General features: G+C 38.7%; 1 protein-coding gene across 2 annotated transcripts in view; it reads right to left on the reverse strand.

Moving 5' to 3' along the window:
- Positions 1-2,860: 2,860 nt before the first annotated feature.
- BMPER (BMP binding endothelial regulator) overlaps positions 2,861-20,408 on the reverse strand; it is a 147,745-nt gene continuing 130,197 nt past the window's right edge. For both annotated transcript variants that reach the window (XM_017823599.1, XM_017823603.1), the window contains 2 exons: positions 10,391-10,521; positions 2,861-4,765 (listed from right to left, as the gene is read on the reverse strand). In XM_017823599.1, the coding sequence (XP_017679088.1) occupies positions 4,584-4,765; positions 10,391-10,521 (313 nt within the window). In that variant the 3' untranslated portion in view covers positions 2,861-4,583. The remainder of the gene's footprint in view (positions 4,766-10,390; positions 10,522-20,408) is intronic.

The raw sequence follows: 20,408 nt of genomic DNA on the forward strand, positions 1-20,408 counted from the left end.
AACATTTTCAGTTTAATTCTTACCATTTAAAGGAAAAATATCTACATACAGAAAAAAATCCTATGACTACTTTCTTCATTCTTATTTTTCTCTTACCCTTATTCTGCCACCCTGCCTCTTTATTTCTTCACATTACGGTACCATCTTAATTCAAACACAGTGCCATGGCCATGTGAGGGATTAAGAGCTACCTCGTGTTCACAGGAGGAGAACCTTATTTTGTTGTTAGAGACTCTAGTGCTCAGGTGTCACAGTTATTCTGTGTGGAAATACTAATCTGTGCAACAACGTTTACACTTTCTTAGACACAGCTAGGCCTGTGTCCTGAAACATTTGCAGTTGTAGACTAGAAATGTTCCTGTAAGGGAGCAGAAACACCTCCCTTGCCACAGGGCTTTGTAAGAATGCTAAAATCATGGAGAGCAGAACAAGCATTTGACCAGTGCTATGTAATGTAAAGTTCCTGTTTATCAAATACTCAGACCTTGGATAATGCCCCCTAAGTCAGGACTGTTCCTGAAATGGTTAAACACCTCACCACTTCAGTGCTAAATGCTGTTGACTGACTCTCTTTCCAACCTGTCCAGCTGAAAATGCATGGGTTGTTATTCTCATATCTGTTAGCTCTGATTTAACCTTGTCCAGTTTTGATGAAGGCAAAAAAAAGCAAACCATAGTACCCCTACACAGTCGCTCAAGATCAGTCCAACTATTGCAACTGTCAGGTTCTGTCAGTAGGAAGTCAAGCAGTGTCAAACTGTATTTGAATCCTGTGTTCATAAAAAGCAGAAAATATGAGAACTTACTTCTTTTAGGTTATCTGCTGGAAACTCCTTACGTGATGCAAGGATGGGTTCACATTTGGGTGGATTGGACACTAAGAATATTTTCTTTCCTTTTTTTTTTTTGTCCCAGTGCATATTTTATAGAAGAAAAGTGTTCTTGGAAGATGTGGGGCTACCTTACAGCGTGTTGGGCTACAACTCAATTTGCTCTGTTTGGCTATGGCTTGTCTCCATGCTCTACAAAACTCAATATATAGTTGAGTTTTGTATAGGCAAAAATAGACACAACTGAAAGTACATGAGGAGGAAGTAAATAGATTTGACCTTCACATATGCAGCTAAAAGTTGACTTCCAAGTGATGGTGATATGGAAGAGATGGGACAACCTGATGCAAAGCAGACTTGAGTAGATTGGTAAAATACCAGCTGACATTGCCCTGGTGATGTATGGTATTTGAGAACATTTTCCATCCATAAACTGAAAAAGATGCATAAATCCAGAGCCTCGTTTTCCCAGTGAAGTACAGAACATTAAATGACTGTCCAGGGAACATGTAGCAGGTAAATGATGATGCTATTGATCCAAGTCTTTCCTTCATTCTATTCACTGGATTACATAGATGTTTCTCAGACTTTCCTTTTGGATCATTCTTTGGTTGGAACCTCTGCTCCTTCAATATATTTCACCTTACAAACTAGCACAAAGTTATATGCACAGATTGGTATAAGCATTATCAAGATCAAAATTTACGCAACCATCAGTTTTGCATGGTGAATATGCCATATGGATTATCAACTTTATGCTATTATTAAATAACGTTACTGTATACTAAACATGTTTAGCATGCTAAAACTGGATTGCCAGTAAATTTTGTCAAAAATAAATCCCCAGTGATATACAGGAAACTTCCAGCTCTAGCATCCTAGGGGTAACATTTCATGAGCAAAGACAGCAGGAGGAAGATGGACTGCAACCCAAATTCTATGAGGCTAGTGGTAATGCTGTTATTGATGGTATTGGGCTAGACCTTCAACTTTTGAATAGCCTTGAAGGAGAGAGGCAAACAGAAGAGTGGAGTGAGACAAGCCCATCTGGACTGACCCAGTCTCAATAGTTCAGTTAGGGTCAGGGTAACTAAAGATACAGATATAAAATCTCTGCAAAGTTGAAACTTGGGGGCAAGTTTTAAAAAAGCAGAACTCCTTTATCTTAGACGGTACATGTGAACTGAGCATACAGACAATAGCACTTACTTCTGCCTTGAAAACTGTGGAGTTTGGAAGAAAAAGCTCTACAGCACCATAAGGGCACCATCAGTCAGCTTAGAGGTAAAAACATTTCCTCTCTTCCTCAGTCTAAATCAGTAAAGCAAAGAATGTCTACCCTTAATTAGGCAGATATGAAAAAGCTAAACTGAGGAACGAGTCCTCATTTGAGATGACCTATAGGTCAGGCTTCAAACTGAACCATTTTAACATTTAAAAACAGAGTTCATCCTACAGATAGACTGAGCCACCTCTTCACCTCAATCAAACCTGGCATCAATTAAGCATTGCTTGAATGTGATCAGTGGATTGAGAGAGATGGAAGGCTCTCCCTTCACCTTTCACTCACCTTCATCAGTCGGGAGAAAAGAGAAGGACAGATCTATACACTGCTAATCGATGCAATTCACTTTGCCTGTACTTTTATTTTGGAAACACTGTTCTAATGAAAATCTGTCCTAAACTAAAGCTAGGCAAATATTCTTTTTAATGGTTTAGATCTCATATCTCAGAATCAAAAGCTCAAAGGCTGAAATGTTCTTTGGTCTAACTGACACTTTGAATTATTTTAATGACCGTCATTTTATATTTTAATGCCTTGAACAAACTGCAATTGTTCTAAATTTCAACTTTTCCATTCAGTTATCACATGAGCCACATAAAACTTTTCTAGTTTCTTGCTCTGATGGGATCCACACATTTGCAATTCAGCTTCCCAGTGCACTTGTGTCCATGTCTTCAAAAGCCCCTCTGCCAGTAAAACTAAATTATTTGATTGTTCCCAGAAAACGAACACAAAGGGGACATAAAAGGGTCAAGCTGAGTTTATTTAAGATTTGGATGAACATCCATGGAACACTCTTGGCATTATATGCCCAGCTCTTTTTAACACTGTGGTGGTGCAGCATTTAGGATAGCATGGTGCCTAAGTTAATCATGTTCCCTCAGCATCTTCCTCCAGGATGAGATAACAGACAGGTTGTATAACGCAAGTGTGTTGTACCCACTCACTTACTGTAAACTCAGACCCTGCTTAACTTCCTGGAGAGTGAAGAATTAAAGGAGAAAGTTGTTCAAAGCATTACAATGTGCAGTTTCAAGGCAAGGCATGATGGAAGTAGCTGTGAAGGAGGATATTACTTCATTATAAACCTAAATCAGATGCCTGAAGATTTCTATCATCTCCAGAGACCGTTCCATCAGGCTCTACAAGAGGCTTTCCACTGGAAGAAAAAGTCCCTTCATGCTGGAGAAAGTTGTATGGCTTTTTTAACAGTTTCTAATGAAATCCCATATTATTGCTTCTCCCCTGGGAGACTTAAAAAGATATGTAAACTTCACAGAGCCCACATGCTCAGAAACTTCAACCAAAAGACCGCTAAGGAAATAAATTGCAGTTCTCCAATTAGCATTTGACATTCTCTACTGTTTTTTGGTGTGGTAAATTTGTAACCATGCTGATAAATTAAATGAGTTACGAAACACAGCATTATTTAATGTTTTAAGGCACACTGAAATCAAACACTTCACTGTGGGATTTGCTTTCTGCATAACATTTGGAGGAAATATGAAACAAATGTAGCAGTTTCAAACATGTTAAAGGGGCTAATATGTACATGAATATTTTCTTCAAGCTTCTTATTGTGTATTCACAGCTACTGCCAAACACAACAACTGAGATGGGGTATTAGGATATGAAATGGGAAGTGGTCAGATTTTCAAAGAGAGCTGCTGGATGCCGAACACTTTTGAAAATCTGGCCCCTGACTCTTTGGTGCCATTCCAGAAAGAAATATCTCCATATTGGCAGTTCTCCAACCAGCTTTGGAAATAATTTTGCACAGTTATTTCAGTAAAGCATAAAAGCCAATCCTTAGCTTTCTCTGCCTGATTAAGCACTGTCACCAATCACTATGCAGCTCTAAGGTACGCATGAAATATTCCTAGATAAATCCTCCATCTCCAGAGAAATGTGTTTCCTGTACAACTGTAAATCCAGGTTCTGTGTTGAAACTAATCCAGTCTGGCAGTGCTATGGCCCTAGAAAAGTTTCCTTGGAAATGACAAAGTTATGCAATGGCAAAATCATCCAATCTTTTCATGCCACTATTTTATATTAAAAACGCCTTGTTTATTTATACAATGACTGAAAGATTAGGGTCCTAGAAATAATAATACATAAACTTTATAGCAAAAAATATACATATTATAATTCATCCTTCTATCATATATAGAAATTATGTATATTTGTGTGTGGACATATATATAAATATATGGATCGTACTTACGTTTAGGGCACTTGTGTATGGACGTGTATCTACATACACACAGTATACATTTATATATCTTTCTAGGTGCCATGTGTGTATACATAAAGACACATAAATACACACACAGGAACATATTTACATTCTGTGAGTAGACGTGTACTTTGCAGAATCTGCACACAAACAGCTGCAGTCCTTCACTGGCTGTGAGCATCAAAGGGGTCAGTGACCACCTGCATCAGTGTCCACGGAAGAAGAACTAATGTCATCGCTGTGGGCACAGGACTGGCTTGATGCATCTTCCTTTGTGAAGAACTAAATTTGCCGGACAGTGGCACCCTGCAATGCAGGGCTTGTTGCATGGTCCAATCTCATTCCAGTTGTCACACGTTTTGACACATCCTGGACCACAAGTATCATAAACTGCACCGTGTTTACACTGGGTTGCTGAAAGGCAGTTAAAAGGAACAAAATATGCATATTACACAGAGCCCCCACACTGGAAGTTCCTTATCTGTTTGCTCGGTTTCTACTGCAAATATCAAAAAGTACATTTCAGTATGGCGATTATGTTGAGGTAAAAATTATTCGTAAAAAGATTTCACCATATTACATCACAAATATAAAAGTAGCAAAATTCCTAATCAAAAATCCATAAAGTCCACAGCAGTCTTGAAGTTTTTGAGAATTTTAACACAGCCGACAGTGTATAAAGCTTTGGGAGTGTTTCTATCTATAAGTAGATCTATGCTTTATAATAATGGAATAACACTGTTTATTTATTTATTACAATGCCTTTTATGAAATGTTCTGAAACATTTACAAGGACATTTATTATCAGTTCCACTCCTACTGAAAGAAGAAGACAGATTAATTCACCAAGTCAGACTTTCTGACCCTAAGATTGTACTTTCTGTATTGCATATTGCAGCAAACCAGATCAATGCTGTTAACCCAGCAGCATCATTTCTAAACAAAACAAACAAAAATTAAAAATCAATTATGCTTTGGGCTATTTTACTAAGGGATCACTGAGAATGAGGATTCTTGTACTTAATGATTCCAGTAGCTATTCATTAATTTATGTAGCTGACAGTTCAATGCATCTTCAACATAAAAGACCACTGAAGGCTCAGCTAAAAGCACTATAACCGCTCCAGATCAATATTTAAACTGTCAACATTTTCTATCCTGCCTTTTCAGTATGTAGAATAACACATAGTTCGATAGCAAATAAAAGTCTGTTATTCTTTTTAACGGCTGTGCTGATGGCAAAAACAAGTACTGATAAAACAGTTTATAGATGGTAAGGGATCTCAAGGATCCAGATCCATCTCTATTTTCAGAGATGTGATTGCATTATGAAGGTTTCTTCAACTTCCAGAGAGTTTGAAGGTCAAGATTTTTTAAAGAACAGTTCTGTTACAGACAGAAAAGGCTGTTTTGTCATGACGATTGCCCTACAGTGTTACTACAGCACTGCTATTATTCATAAAGAGAAAATAGACAGAAATTAATTTATTAAATATGAATAAGAGTGTATCAAAGAGGATGGAAGTCTTATTGCTAAGGCATCATAAATTTAAGGGGTTCCTTTTCACTAATAACGAAACATCAGCTTCTTGCAAGTTTTACTTCTTGTGCATTTTATGGAATTCATTCATATCTGAAAAGCAGCCCTGAAGAAGGAATTAAACCAAGAATGCATACAGTTTTCAGGACACAGATATTAATAAGCAAACACAAAGTTGGAAAAAATGCATAGTACAGAAGAAAACTACCCTGGAGCTACAGAGAATCAGTAGCTAAATATTGGCTGGATAGTATATATCAGGAAAGAAAAAAAAGCTTTCTATCTTTAAGCACCAGAGTAACCTATCTAAAAACACTGTGAGACATCTTTAACTGCACATTGCTTTAGAATAGGTTGGAAAAAAACATCTTTCAGCAATGTTTAAGATAGGGTTCTTCAGCTTGTGGACATAGATCTTCTGAGAACTTTTTCCAGCTTTACATTTCTATCTTGCTCTGCATGATAACTTTCATGGACATTAAAGAAGGAACAAACAAAAGGAATAATTAAAAGGAAATTTAAATGAAACAGGAAATATAGAAGGTAGAAAAAACATGCAAGCAATATTGAGCATAGAATAAAATGTTAGATTCACAAGAGACTCTACATTTAGATAGTGTGTTAAGAATAGAGATTGAATCTCTATTATCTTAAGGGGGCTGTTTACTAGAAGCTTTTCTCCTTTGCCTCTGAAAATGAGTTTCCCTTCAAAGGATCTCTAATGGACCAACCAAAACCAGACATTAGACTCCAGTGCAGGCAGTTTCCATACAAAAAGTTCTATGAGCTTCAGTTTTAAGGCTGCACAGGTTTCATCCCACAAAGCTCTACCCCTGTCATTCCACCTGAGCTCCGTTTGGTTCCTCTGCTGGTGGGTTTGAGGGAAGTTGGCCAAGGTCTCCTTTACACTTCCTCCTCTCTGCCCCAGAGCAAATGAGAATATATTACAGCCTTCCCTCAGCAGCTGTGGCATCTGTAAGTACTCCCCAGTTCTGCTCTACCACACATGAATGTGGTATGTCAAAACACATCCTTTTCCTTCAGATGATGCCATGTAGAAGACAATGATGACTTTACTTTCTGCTGTAGGCAGCCTATAATGGCATTATTAACATGCTGTCAAGGGAAAAATCAGAAAATGGCTGCTGTTTAAGTTCCCTGGATGGCTTTTATTGTTGAGTGATTCAGTCGTTAACATGTGTTGTGACTGATCCAGAACGTTCCACTTCATCAACAGTTTAAAAAATAAAAATAAAGACATTCTGCAGTAGGCTTCCCAGGGACTGCTGAAATGATTCAGTACCATGCAAACATGGAAAACAGAAGTGATGCCTTTGCATCCATCTTTTAAGGCAAATTCCTCTCTCAAAGAACTGAGCTCTGTTACTAATAACTTCCTTAGCACACTAGCAAAAAAAAATCAAAAACCTAACCCCAAAGTACAAAAGCTACTAATAATACTGTATTTTTGCAACATTACCAGTCCCAACAGGATTTTTCCACTCTTCTTCTAGAACATGTGTTTGGCATGACAGATGTGAGCTTCCTCAGATCACTTTCTAAGCTGGTGGGAAAATAGCCAGCTCCAGTCCAGAAGCCACACAGTCACATAAATACAGCACTGTGCCTGAGCTTATAAACCCTGCCTAATAAGGCTATAGTTTTCAGACTAGACCTGGTTTATTCCAGCCACTTTGGCAGTTTCACAGAGAAGGCTTGTATCTCTCTGTGCCTGTCTTTGTAGACATGGCTATAATATATAGGAAGAATTCTTATTCCCCAACACAAAAGCCAAAATATGTAACATATAACTGCTGATGGATTCCCTTAGTGGATGATATCCAGTAAATCTAATTCCACGTAAAATTCCGAACTAATATTTGAGCATCAATGATTCTTCCTGCTTCTTCTGTTGGTGTTACACAGTTTGGACACAGTCTTTTGTAGGACTTTCAAACGGAATGTCACTCATAGTGCTTGCAATTCACATCTTCTTCTAACATAGTAAAAGGCAATAGATCTGGGCACTGACTGGCTGTAGTAGCATGTAAGCACATAAGTGCTACCTTGTGTACTCTGCACTACATTATAGACCTCATCTGATTTTTCTTCTTGCATTGGAAGTCATACCCATGGCAGGGAGTTACTGTCATCTACCATCCTTGAGTCTTTTTCCTCTCAGTGTCCTCAGAAATGCAGTGTTAAATTACTATGGCCCAAGGTCTTTCACCACATCAGTTTACTTAACTGCACTTTATAAACTGCTTGCTTAGCCTTTCTTGGGTTAAAAAAAATCTTTTTTTCTTTCTCCTTTCATTTTCAAACCCCTTCCTTCCATTTGTATCTTTTCCTTTTGGTCTTGCATGTATCACTTCCTCCTATTTCTTATTTCCCTCACACTGGCTCTCCTGGCTTTTAATTTCTTCTTTACAAATAATATTTCTTCCTGTACCCATCCCAACAGGTCTCATTCCCCTCTACTTCCTCTGGAAACCCATATCCTCTTCCTAACCCGCTCAGTTACCACGTGGATCTCACCAGCTCTTTCCCACCCTAGCCATTTTCCTTACTCATTAGCTTCTATTTTTACTTCTCCAGTTAAATGAGAACTGATATTTCCCTTATCAAGTCAACCTCATAGGACAGCAAACCTTGAGCAGTAGTATTTTGTGTAAGAATGTAGAGGAGGATATGCTGTCACACTGGGGGAGAAAGAAGAACAGGGAATAGGACGTGTAATTCAGCCTCCTGAGCATCCTGTTTGGCTGGCCCTCCAGACAACACAAGTTTTCTGAAGATTATAAAAATAAACTAAGAGTACAGCAGTCAGGGTAGAGAAACTGGCAACCATACAAGATCTGGTTTTAAAACACACAAAAGTATAATTAAACCTGACTTTACTAATAAGTATACATAATTTTCATGAGAACACAACTCTTGCAAGTATCCCACCAGCTATGAAATGTCAAGTAGGAAATGAAATTCACAGAATGCTAAAGTTTTATTAGAGATATATTTTTTCTTACGTAGGAACTTTTCTCTGTAATTGGGACACAATAATTATAACTACTAGTTTTGGAGAGAAAAAAATAAGTTAAAGATTAAAATCTTGATGCTGGTCAGTGGTACCATATAGAGTGCAGTGGATGCACTTTAATGCTTACCGTATGATTTAACATAGAAGATGGTGCTACTTGTTTGACATTGGATACTTAAGTAAGTGTTTTGAGGGTACTTGGCCATATACAGCTTATCTATATTTTCTGCTTAACAAGACTTCCCATTTTCTTCTACAACTCTGCACTGAAATTAAAAAACTCGTGTGGATTTAAACACTTCTTTCATTAGCTTTAATGGAAGCTGTATGTTTAAATTTCATCATAATGTTCTCTCAAGGACTGTCTTTGCCTCAGAAACTTTTCTTGTCTTTGGTAAGATGCCAGAAAAAATTGTGAAATGAAGCCTCAATTAGTTAAGTCGTGATATGTCAACACTTGTATAAACTCCTTAAGGCAGGGACCGGAGTTTTTATTCTTTTTACAGCATCTGCAACAGTGAAGTCTCAGTCCGAAGTGCTTTGGGAAAAAAAAGTCACAATGCTTGTTTCATGTTCCGCATGGATCTGCTTCCAGATCAACAGATTGAAATTATATATGTTATTAGCATTACCTGAGACCACATCCTTGAATAGTGTTTTCACTTAGTGACACCCTGTTTGGATTGTTCTGTTCTGTTTCTTTGCATGAAAAAAAATTAGTCTTTTGGGAACAGTCAATCAAATGCAATTTGCTCTGTCACTCACCCATCCCTGCTAAAATGCCTTCAACAGAAAAGGAAATTGAAGCTGAGAGAGTAGACCCTGAGCCACTCACAATCACCAAAATGGACCACAGAGTAATAGCTCTTTGACCAGCACTGAGTATCCTCTTCTCAGTGGTTTTTTTTTCCAACTACTGTTAATTGCTTTACATAAATCTGAATACATTTCCAGGCAAACCGACACTGTTACAGAATGTCCTAAATTAATGAGACCATCATCAGGAGAAATATTCATCTGCAATATTGCATTTTACTTCAAGTGCCCATTACCACAGACCACTGCTTCTCATAGAAACAATTACTCACAATTACTTACAATTAATGAAGTCCTAATCACAGGGGGATTAGGAAATTAATTACTAGGAAATTAACACAGGTTTGTATTTTTATATTCTTATTAAATACATTCTCTATTCTTCCCTTGTTGAACCTCCTGCAATCATACATGCATGTTGTCTCTGGAAATATAACTGTGTTTTGACAGGAGGTCAAAGGAGTTTAAACATTATCTGTAATCAAGGATTTACATATCCTGAAAGAAAAACTTCCAAGAACTTCCAAACTGTTGCAATACCAGTCCTTTCTGGATGGTTCATTTTTGGTCTTCCTCCATCAGTAAAAGGATAGTAGCCTATTAGCCTGCACACTGGCTTACAAACAAGCAGTCCCAAAATGCTTACCTGCACAATTCTGCTCCGGCACCCACTGGACTTTCAGACCTTCCCTCTGACAGGCTCGGGCATATGCCAGGAATGATTCACAGTAGCAGTTTTTATGGACCGGACACTCGCACATATCTGTCACGCAGGACCTGCAGAACAAAGCCCCAAAACAAATAAGCAAGGAATGCTTTGGCAGATATCTGCCTGAGGTTTGGAGTTGTTTACTTTCCAGTCACATGGCCTTCAATGCTACAGCAACTTGTGCTAAATGGCAAGAAAGTTAAAAGCATCCCTGCTGTTACATCCCAAGCACTCATCACTTTTTTTTGATGTGCTACTCTGATGCAGAGAAGTCTCAAAAGCACCAGGGAACCATGCAGAAGCAGGAAGGTGAGAAGACTCAAAAAACATCAGGCAGAGAGGACAGAGAACACAGTGGGAGCAGGAAAACTCCAGTTTTCCAATGATTTTGTGTCAACATAAAATAAAAACTTCTTATTCTCTAGAAAGTAATAATTTTATAACTTTACCAATTATAATACTAGTAGTATTAAGGGTATGACTTCTGTAAGTAATAAGCACATGCCCCTCCATGCAAGGATGATGCCTTCTTTCCAGGTTACCTTCAGACTCTCCCCACTTTGAAGGCCTCAGAATAGCTATATGCCTATTTTCTCATCAGCATCACTACTAAGTGACAGACTTTGACTCTGAAGGAGCAGGGGTGATGCAGCAGAACTGAGCAGTTTCATGCCAGGAAATCTCCCGGGTGCTTACTAATACCACCCACCCTCTTCTTCCATTGCATTCTTACGTGGAATCACCACAAAACACGACAGGGAGCAGAGCTGCTAACATGGCCCTACGTGAAACTGCTACTGTGTATGTCACCACTATATTTCAAGTTAGCTCATCCAGAACATGTGCCCATTTGGCACAGACCTAAAATATAACTGGCGGATTTGCAGACAGTGGTTTCTGCATATGCAAAATGCCTAAACACTTCTGCAGATGCAGCAATGCAAATTCAGAGAGTATCTACTGCTCCAAGCAGAATCATTTAAAGGCAAGGTACAGGGGAGATATAGTCTGAAAATCATGCCCTCAGTTCATCTGCTTTCCACTGAGGGTGCTCTGTGTCTGAACCTTGGGTGTCAATGGGCAAGACCTCTGCTCCATTCATTTTCAGGGACTTTTCTGTTCCTGAAAGGACAAGACAACATTTGCAAGAGGCACAAATCCTCCAGAAAGACCAAGGCCTGAAGTAAAAAATGAACTCTTCATGTTAACTGCTCTTCCTGTGGACTGTAATTTCAATTTTCTATAGGAGAAGGATGGATAAAGGCCTAATTTCCCAGAAACTTTCTCCATAGCTGAAGAGGTAATAGCTTGGAAAAGACGCAAGCATCTCAGTCAAAGTAATCAGGAGCCCTAATGTCCATACTTTAGAGTCATTAGAGTCATGTCCCAATGCTTTAGAGTCATTAGGAACGCTTTATTCAAAACTAGGAAAGAGGATTAGTGGTCCCTTGAACACAGACAAACCTGTTTCTGCATATCCAACAGTGACCCTTAAAGAGGAGTATTTCCCCTTGCTAAAGTCACTGGCTAGTTCGGTGACTATTCATTTGGTTAAACCTGACAATTCTGCTTGACGTTTCCATGAACTTTTAACAATTTTACTCTCAGTGGACACCCAACATTAAATTACCTAAAAATTCACAGAGACAGATGAGTAACGTAAGTGCTAAAAGGTTACCTGTCCTGTTTTCACTGAGATATATATATATATATAGATAGATAGATAGATAGATAGATAGATATATGCTGTGAATAAACAGAATTGCTTTGGATCAAATATATAACATGCACATATTTACAGACCATTTGTTTTCATTTGAAATAACTTTAGTTTCTAGGGACAATGTAATTTTATTTCACTTTAGTTGTGTGGCAGGTCCCTTTACATCTTTTCCAGTAACAAATGTTGGTGTATGCATTCCACAGCTGATAGGTATCAGCACAACAGATCAGCAACAGATCAGCACAACATCCTTGGCATGGTTTGATATTGTAACCTGATGAAAGGCCTTGTATGAGCACAAAGGGTCACCTTTTTATACAACACACTAAATATCTGCACACTGTTTCCCTTAGCCACAACATCTCCTTGTCATCTCCCGGCAGCAGACACTGCATATACCATATATGCAGCAAACTCCATATGCCCCATGCAATTTAGGAGGTTCATGTCTCATTTTACAGTGAAGTAGATGCTTCTTTGCTACTGCAGCAAATTATTCTCACAAATAAAGTCTGTAAAAATCTCCATAGATAAAAGTTCATTATTGAGATACCATTTTACCCTATTTTTATTTCTGTGCCAGCCTTCTTTATCAATCACATGTTACTGCTCTCCACTCAGATTTAGTTATGGTTGATGTCCATGGTGTTTAGGGATGCTTACCAGTGTCAGGTTGGCTACATTTTCACGGACTGCCTGCCTTATAAGACCCTAAACCTGAGGTACTTCCTCTGCCTTTTAGAGCATAAATACATTTTTTTACTATTACTCAGAGAGGGATGCCACCTCTTGCACAGAGTCAATGCACCAGGTCAGGAAATCTCCAGGCTCACCATCACCCAGTCTTTTTAACTGTTAACATGTTCGTGGCAAAGCTAGCACTCACCCTGACAAAGCCTAGGCATGGTCTGGGGGATTAGGGAAGCGAGGGCACTGTTCTCGGTCTGCAGGAGGGCAGCCATGCTCTTTGAGAGTGCAGAGAGGTTAGTCCCTGTACACATGTGAGCAACACTATGCCATTAACCCTTGGCATTGTAATGGCCATGGACATCCACATTCCAGACTCCAGGCTCCATCTGAGTTTGGCTGGGATCAGCACTATTTGCTAGTGTTCAGCACAGGTGTCCCCTGAGGGAGGTAGCATGCCATGTGCAACACAAACAATCTGCTGATTCATTACATACCTAATTGCTTATGTAATTTTTATTTTCCTGAAATGTTTAACCCTGGTGACAGCTGCTGGACTCGAGCCCTAGGCTTGGCTGAGGAGCAATCATCAGATTGCAGCAGTTTTATTAATGAGTTACAATTGCTAATTATTTGTAAGGTTAATTTAATTAATCAATTAATTAGTGTTAAATCAAAAATTAGAGTAAAGAAACCTATATCCACAGCCACCAAGACTAGTGAATCAAAATAAAATCTTTTATTTCCTAATGAAATTCCTTGTTGGCAAGTTTAATGCATTAATATTAATTGCAGTTAGATGGATTGACAGATGGGGGAGAGGGGTCTTTTTATATTACTTCTGAAATCACCAGGAGCAGGTATCTGCTTTATTTGATAGCCACTGTGAGAGTCAAAGAGAAGTTCTGGGAAGGGACAAAGAAAAAAAAGATGTCTGTCCTCTGCGGGCTGGCTATGAGGGGGACCTGCTGATGGCCCATTGGCAAGCTTTGACTTTGGGTCTGTATTTTTATCAAAATATGTTTACTTCTTGCACTTAATTACATTTCTCACAGCTACTATTGTTACAGTTGTGTTAAAGGTAAATTTAAAAACTGATTCTTGTGTGCTGTCCTAATCACTTCCCCTCGCAAAAATCTTTGGTATGCCCATAGTTTCTATATTTTTACCCTCTCCAGTGATACATTTCAAAAATTATTTTCTGCTGCCCCAGATTCTGCTTTCTCATCATTCCTCCTTTGAATCTGATAAACAGATTCGATGACACTAACTGCATGTATCAGAAGCTTATCTCCACTCTAACCTGACTGGACTGTTCAAATAACAGAAAAACACACTTCAGTAAAACTTTGAAATTATGCCAATAATGAGGGTGTACTGACAAGTTACTGTACTGCACAGTAACAGAGACTTTGGGTCTTACAAGGTATGGTGACTCTCTACCAAGAACAAAACATTTGCTTAAATGAAGAAAAAATATATTAGAAGCTTGAATATCAAAACATTATAGTCACATAGAAATAATCCCATGAAAAGACTGCAGTGCACGTTACTTATAAAATGAAGCTATTTTACAAGCTATGAAAATACACACACAGGCAGCCTTAGTTCTGCCCTCAGTGAAATCATGGAATAACACAGAGATGCAATGATGTTGTGGTCCAAAAGAAAACTACATTTATTTTTAGGACATATTTACATTTCTAAAAAATACTTGTGTGTGACGGTTCACTTTATCTGGAATGCCTGCTCTGCATAAGCACCATAGCACAGCCGACCTCCAAGTCCTTGACTGGTACCAAGTGCCTCACTGTGATTCCTTTTGAAGCCGTCTGTGCTGCCTGCAGGGTGTGTGTCAGAGATGGCGCTAATTGGGTGTGCATAATCACAAACTGTTGCAAGGGGAAATCCATGAAAGTGAAGGCATCCGGCAGCTGTGGGACACACCCTTGAAGGAGACAAACACACACTCTGCTGCCACATCTTCAAAGCAAACTGGATGAGTACACTCCTTCAGCAACAGCCCTTTTTCACATTAGACCATGGAAAGTCTCCAAGTCCCACAAAAGGCAAAGAACAGAGTCCTATGCTACATGCAGTATTTAAAAGAAAAGGAAAAGATCACAGCAATGAAACCTACAGCCTTAGTCTGTGCCATGCAGGATTGAAATTGCAGATGCTCACTTGCTGAACAACGGCAGTTCCTTTCCCTTTGCAATACACACAAATACAAAACCAGAACCATTCATTTTAGGAGAGGTTGTTTCTTTTTGCATTTTTCTACCCCCTCTTTCACAACAGGAGCGTGATGCAGTGCATTTTTCCAACACCTTGGTACCAAGAGTGGCTCTACACAGATGGAAAACACTAACATCTTCCTCTTGCCATCAGGAGGTCTCAATCAACTTTACAAAAGCAATGAGAAATAGTGCATCACTACACACATTTTATGCATGTGAAGAGACATCAGGTGGCGATGGGGTTTGTCCCCTATGCTTTGGATAAGCTGTGCACTTGAAAACTTTAAAGCCTGAAGGGTCATCTGTCTAGAGAGGAAGATTAATTTCCAGTCCCATCATCCTGTGAGATATGACTTCTTGGGATAACTTCTTGTTGGCTATGCCAAATCAGTTTTATTACAAGCTTGGCCTAACTCCTTTATAGGAAAAATTAAAGCCTCTGTCAGTAGTTATGTTGTTACAAGAAAGTTTGTTTGGGTTCATTTTCTGATAAAGTTTCAATGAGTTGCCATTATTTATGGCCCCAGACAGAAAAGCCATTTCACAAAGTAAGAAGATGAGAAGATGAGCCATATTCCAATGTATAATGGAAAGTCTCATGCTGTTGCTATCGCAAGCTCTCTCTTGTCTGTATGTGCATGTATTAAAGTATTGAAGTGTAGTATGTAGACCAGGAGACTTTTTATGGCTTTGAGGCTTGAGATCAAAGGTTTGAAATCATTCTCTATTTCTCCAGAGTTTACTAATATTAATGCAAAAGCAGCAAATAATCACAAGGAAGGTAATTTTGGAAGCTGCTGAAAACACAGAAACCCTTACATCTATTGAGTATTCATTCAAAGCACTTGCCTGGGGAACAGACTGCTTCATGGAGCAAAGTCAGTAATTTTTGAGGATCATTTCTTCCAAGACCAGGTAACTATAGCTGTACTCCATCTGTGCTTTTCCCACACATCATAACAATAGTAACATTGCCTTAAATGGGGGTCTGATAAAGGCATCCATAACGAAGCTAAATCATCAGTTCCCCAACTATTTTTTCTGGGAAGTGCGAAAGTGCCCAGAAAAACTGGCATGCAGGATGTGTGTGCTTTGTACTGGAGACTCCCCCTTGCTGAAGAACTCCCACACTCTGAACTGGCTCCAAAAAATCCCTTTAAAAGTGTGGGAGCAGAAAGGGAACTCACAGTTCATCTTCGGTGAGCAGTGCATAGCAAATCTACTGCAGGCATATCCTTTCCGTGGGGAAATCTCATTCCTATAAAGAAAGCATTGGCCATAAAGCTCGAGAATATGACTGTTGTTTTTGGCAGATTGCAGAGGAGGAGTTTGCAGTAGTAGGCATTTGAATCATGCACTAAAATTTCATCTTGATTCCTGACTTTTGTGCAATTTTGAGTCAACCATGGGCTGTATTGCCATGTTGAGTCAAGGAGAGAGAACTTATAAAATACACAGCTCCATCAAAAGGCAAGAGCTGCATGTGATCTAAGATTTCTAGGGTACAGCAGTCATGTTACACACACATTGAAGAGTCTTAATTTAACTCTGAGTGCCATTGTTCCTGGTCCAGATATAGACTTGGCACTCAGATAATTAAACAGCATCAAACAAGATATCCACATCCATTCCTTCCTTGCCAAGGCATCCTTCCAAAGCAGTTATTTAGAGGAGTTCAGTTGGGAAAAGGATGCTTTAAATGCAAGTAGTAATTACTATTCATAATTTCCAACACAGCAGAGACATATTGCAATTCAATTTTGATTTCTTTGTATATCCATCTTCTTAAAAACAGACCAGAACCCATACTTCCCTCACAAAGGGTAAGCAGAAATGGTATTTTCAAGATGCTGAATAAATGGAGGTCCATGTAGACCTCTGGAAAAATCATAGTGTGCTGTGCAATATCACCACAAGCCTATACTGCGTGCTGCTAAAAATATTATCCAAAAGCCTTTGGATAAAGCCAAAGAGAGTGGTCTGTGCGTATTTTTAACCTTGCACGCTGTGCCAGAATTGTGTTTCATTGCCTTAACCAACATTACCCACAAGAATATGGCAAAATTAACAATGAAACATTCTGGAACATTTTCTAAAACCATATAAAATACAAAATTGTCAGGACAGCACTACCCTGACACCTATTTATAGTCTCTCTGAATACGTAGTACAAGTGGTAAAGGCACTTAAAAGGAGGAAGAACCACAGAAAGAACAAAACAGCACAGGAACCTTTCCTCCTTCTCTCTTCATGATAATTCTTCCACTAATGTGTCAAGTAGGCTTTTTGTATCTTGTGCTTGGATCCTTACAGGCGTCTGTGGCTTTAATTGTACTTTCTGGTCCTGAGAATGGAAAGGTTGGCTAAAATCCCTCCGTGGGGAAATAGCTGAACCATGACTACGGAAGACAATGAAGTCCCATGGCGGACTCCAAGAAGCATCTGGTATGACTCAGAACATTTCCTAGAGCTGTGAGTTACAGTAGAGTTGAGCAGCTGACTTGCCACCTTTAGAAAGACTGGACTTTTGCTCAAAAAACTCCAACAGAATATGGAAATGTCACCATTTCCGTAGCTCATGGAAGAGCTGACCCCTTGCATTCCCACTCACTTTCAGAAAGTGGAAGAGATTTTTTCATCTCTTCTTCTTCTGTTTCAGTTGTTCTGTGCCACACAGAGTTTCACCTGCATTGTGCAGCCATGGCATTTGAAATAAATAGTCCTGGCATTTGAAATAAATATCTGTATACAGGAGAACTCAAGTGGTTAGAATTCATATGTAGCACACACCTTGAAGTGAAACAGTTAAAAAACCACTCCTCTGTGCACATTACATATGACTCTAATTGGAATTACTGGAATAAAGAGGAAATACAGTATAAGTTTCTTAATCCATTTAAAACAAGTGCCCAATATCACACTGAAATGTATTCATGAAAAATGCTTTCATTTTGCTTGCTTACTGGGGTGGTATATATACAATTTGTTCCACCCTCTTTGATGAGATTACTGCAAAATGGGTTTGGCTGCCTGTATGTTGTATGATCTGTGGTTTGCATATCTAGCTGGAAAATACAAGGACCCTAATAACTCTGCTCTAGAAAGACAGAGTTTCCAAATCCATTATAAAGAGGTCAATTGGAATAAAATGTTTGGATCAATAAAAAGATAAGCTAATCAAATTTAGGAGTGTAACCTGAAATCTGACACTGAAGGTTCAAAAGCTAGAACCTGGTTTCTGAAGACACGAGTTTCTTCAGTTAACTGATATCCATAGTCATCCATTTGCAAATATCCATCACATAATAGACAAAGATAACAGTAGCTGCAATCTAAAGCTATACAATAGGGCTTATCATGCATTTATGCAAAGATTTCTGATGGAAAAAAAACTTCTATATCCTCTACGGGTTTAATGTTCAAAAAGAAAGTCACATTCTAAAGGATTTTCTACCAAAAATCCCACCTTTCATAGGGCCTGAGGTCTACAACCTATGTGCTCATCACTGATTTCCTGTGGCCAAATTGACCTACTTTGTGTTTTCAGAACCCCATCATTAATCACAGAATGGCTGGAGTTGCAAGCGACCTTAAAGATCATCTAGTTCCAACCCACCTGCTATGGGCAGGGACACCTATCACTAGACCAGGTTGCTCAGAGCCCCATCCAGCCTGGCCTTGAACACTGCCAGGAATGGGGCATCCACACTTCTCTGGGCAACCTGTTCCAGAGCCTCAAAACTCTTGCAGTAAAGACTATGTCTTCCTAATATATAATCTAAATCTACTCTCTTTTAGTTTGAAGTCACTCCCCCTTGTATAAAGTCTCTCTTGTAGGCTCCCTTCAGGTACTGGATGGTCACAATTAGGTCCCCCTAAAGCATTCTCTTCTTCAGGCTGAACAAACCCAATTCTCTCAGCTTTTCCTTACAGGAGAGGTGCTTCATCCCTCTAATCATCTTGGTGGCCCTACTCTGGACTTGCTCCAAGAGGCTGATGTCCTTACTGTGCTGGGGACCCAAAACTGGATGCAGTACTCTAGGTGCGGTCTCACAAGAGTGGAGTAGAGGGGCAGAATCACCTCTCTCCCCAGCCACAACCTAGAAAAATTCCTAAATTTCAAAATTTCCTGTTTAGAATTTCTTAAGCTAGTAAGATTTCTTATTACAGATTCTGTTCTGACATAACATAGCAGTATTCAAGTTACTTCAACTGACCACACTGCATGTGTAAATCATGTCTTTCTTACGAGAGGAGAAGAAGTGGAGGATGTCTTAGTGGACCTTCTTAAAATCTATATTAGTATTCTACATTTCCATTCACTGCCTGCAAATGCTTAGCTTTGCTCTTACACTGTTAAAGTGCATTTGCCTTATGAAAGAGACACTCCATCATAATGGAATTTTCAGTGTCCTCTGGCATAGCTACCAAGGAAAATCCATCTTTTTGATCTTCTGCATTATGTAACTGACATAAAATTTTATCTTTTTCTCCACGTCTAGACTTGATTTTTAAAGAATACTTTCCCCCAGTCTCCAATTCTTTAGGCACAAGTGGAGACCGAGCTGCCATATCTTATCTAGAGAGGAAAAAAACAATCATTTAAATTCAATTTCAAAAAGACAGACATGTTTTAATATCTAACTTTATACATTAAAGTGTTACTTTCAATCAACAGTTAAACTTTGTTATTATGTTTCATACAGTGCAAATGAACATGGCATAGACTAAATGGTTCTAATATGACTGCATCAACTTTCTCTCTGGTAGACAGAAAGTCCATTAGTGTATTCTGTGTGACAGCCCTCATTTGAGAAAAGCCAGAGGCTTTTCATGAGCTTATAAACACCCTAGATAGAGCCTCAAAAACTATTGAGAGGTTTTGAAGTCATGGCCCTACAGAAATATAAACCATGTAGATAAACCAATAGCATATTGTCATAGTTATCAGATAAACATATAAAATAATTAAAGTTTTAAATCTTCCAAAATAAAAATTTAAACCAGATCATCTCCTTCTGTCTACTGACAAAATATATTGTGGTCCTGCTATTCTATCTGTCATAAAAATATGTCATATCCAATAACAAGCACAATGAGAACATGAAGCAGGAAATATTTCCGAACTATAAACATAAGCTGAAGTTATCTTCAGCTTTTGATGATGATTCAGTGTATATATTTCCAAGGAGGTCTTGTGATATAATAATAAACAGGCTGGCTAGTTTAGAAGCTCACATTCTTAAACTCTGCAGAGCCCACTCCCTGGCTTAATCCACATAAAATTAACTTCAATCAAGCGGTT

The sequence above is a fragment of the Lepidothrix coronata genome, unplaced genomic scaffold, assembly GCF_001604755.1.
Source record: "Lepidothrix coronata isolate B3197 unplaced genomic scaffold, Lepidothrix_coronata-1.0 Scaffold3, whole genome shotgun sequence".
In the NCBI taxonomy this organism is placed as follows: domain Eukaryota; kingdom Metazoa; phylum Chordata; class Aves; order Passeriformes; family Pipridae; genus Lepidothrix; species Lepidothrix coronata.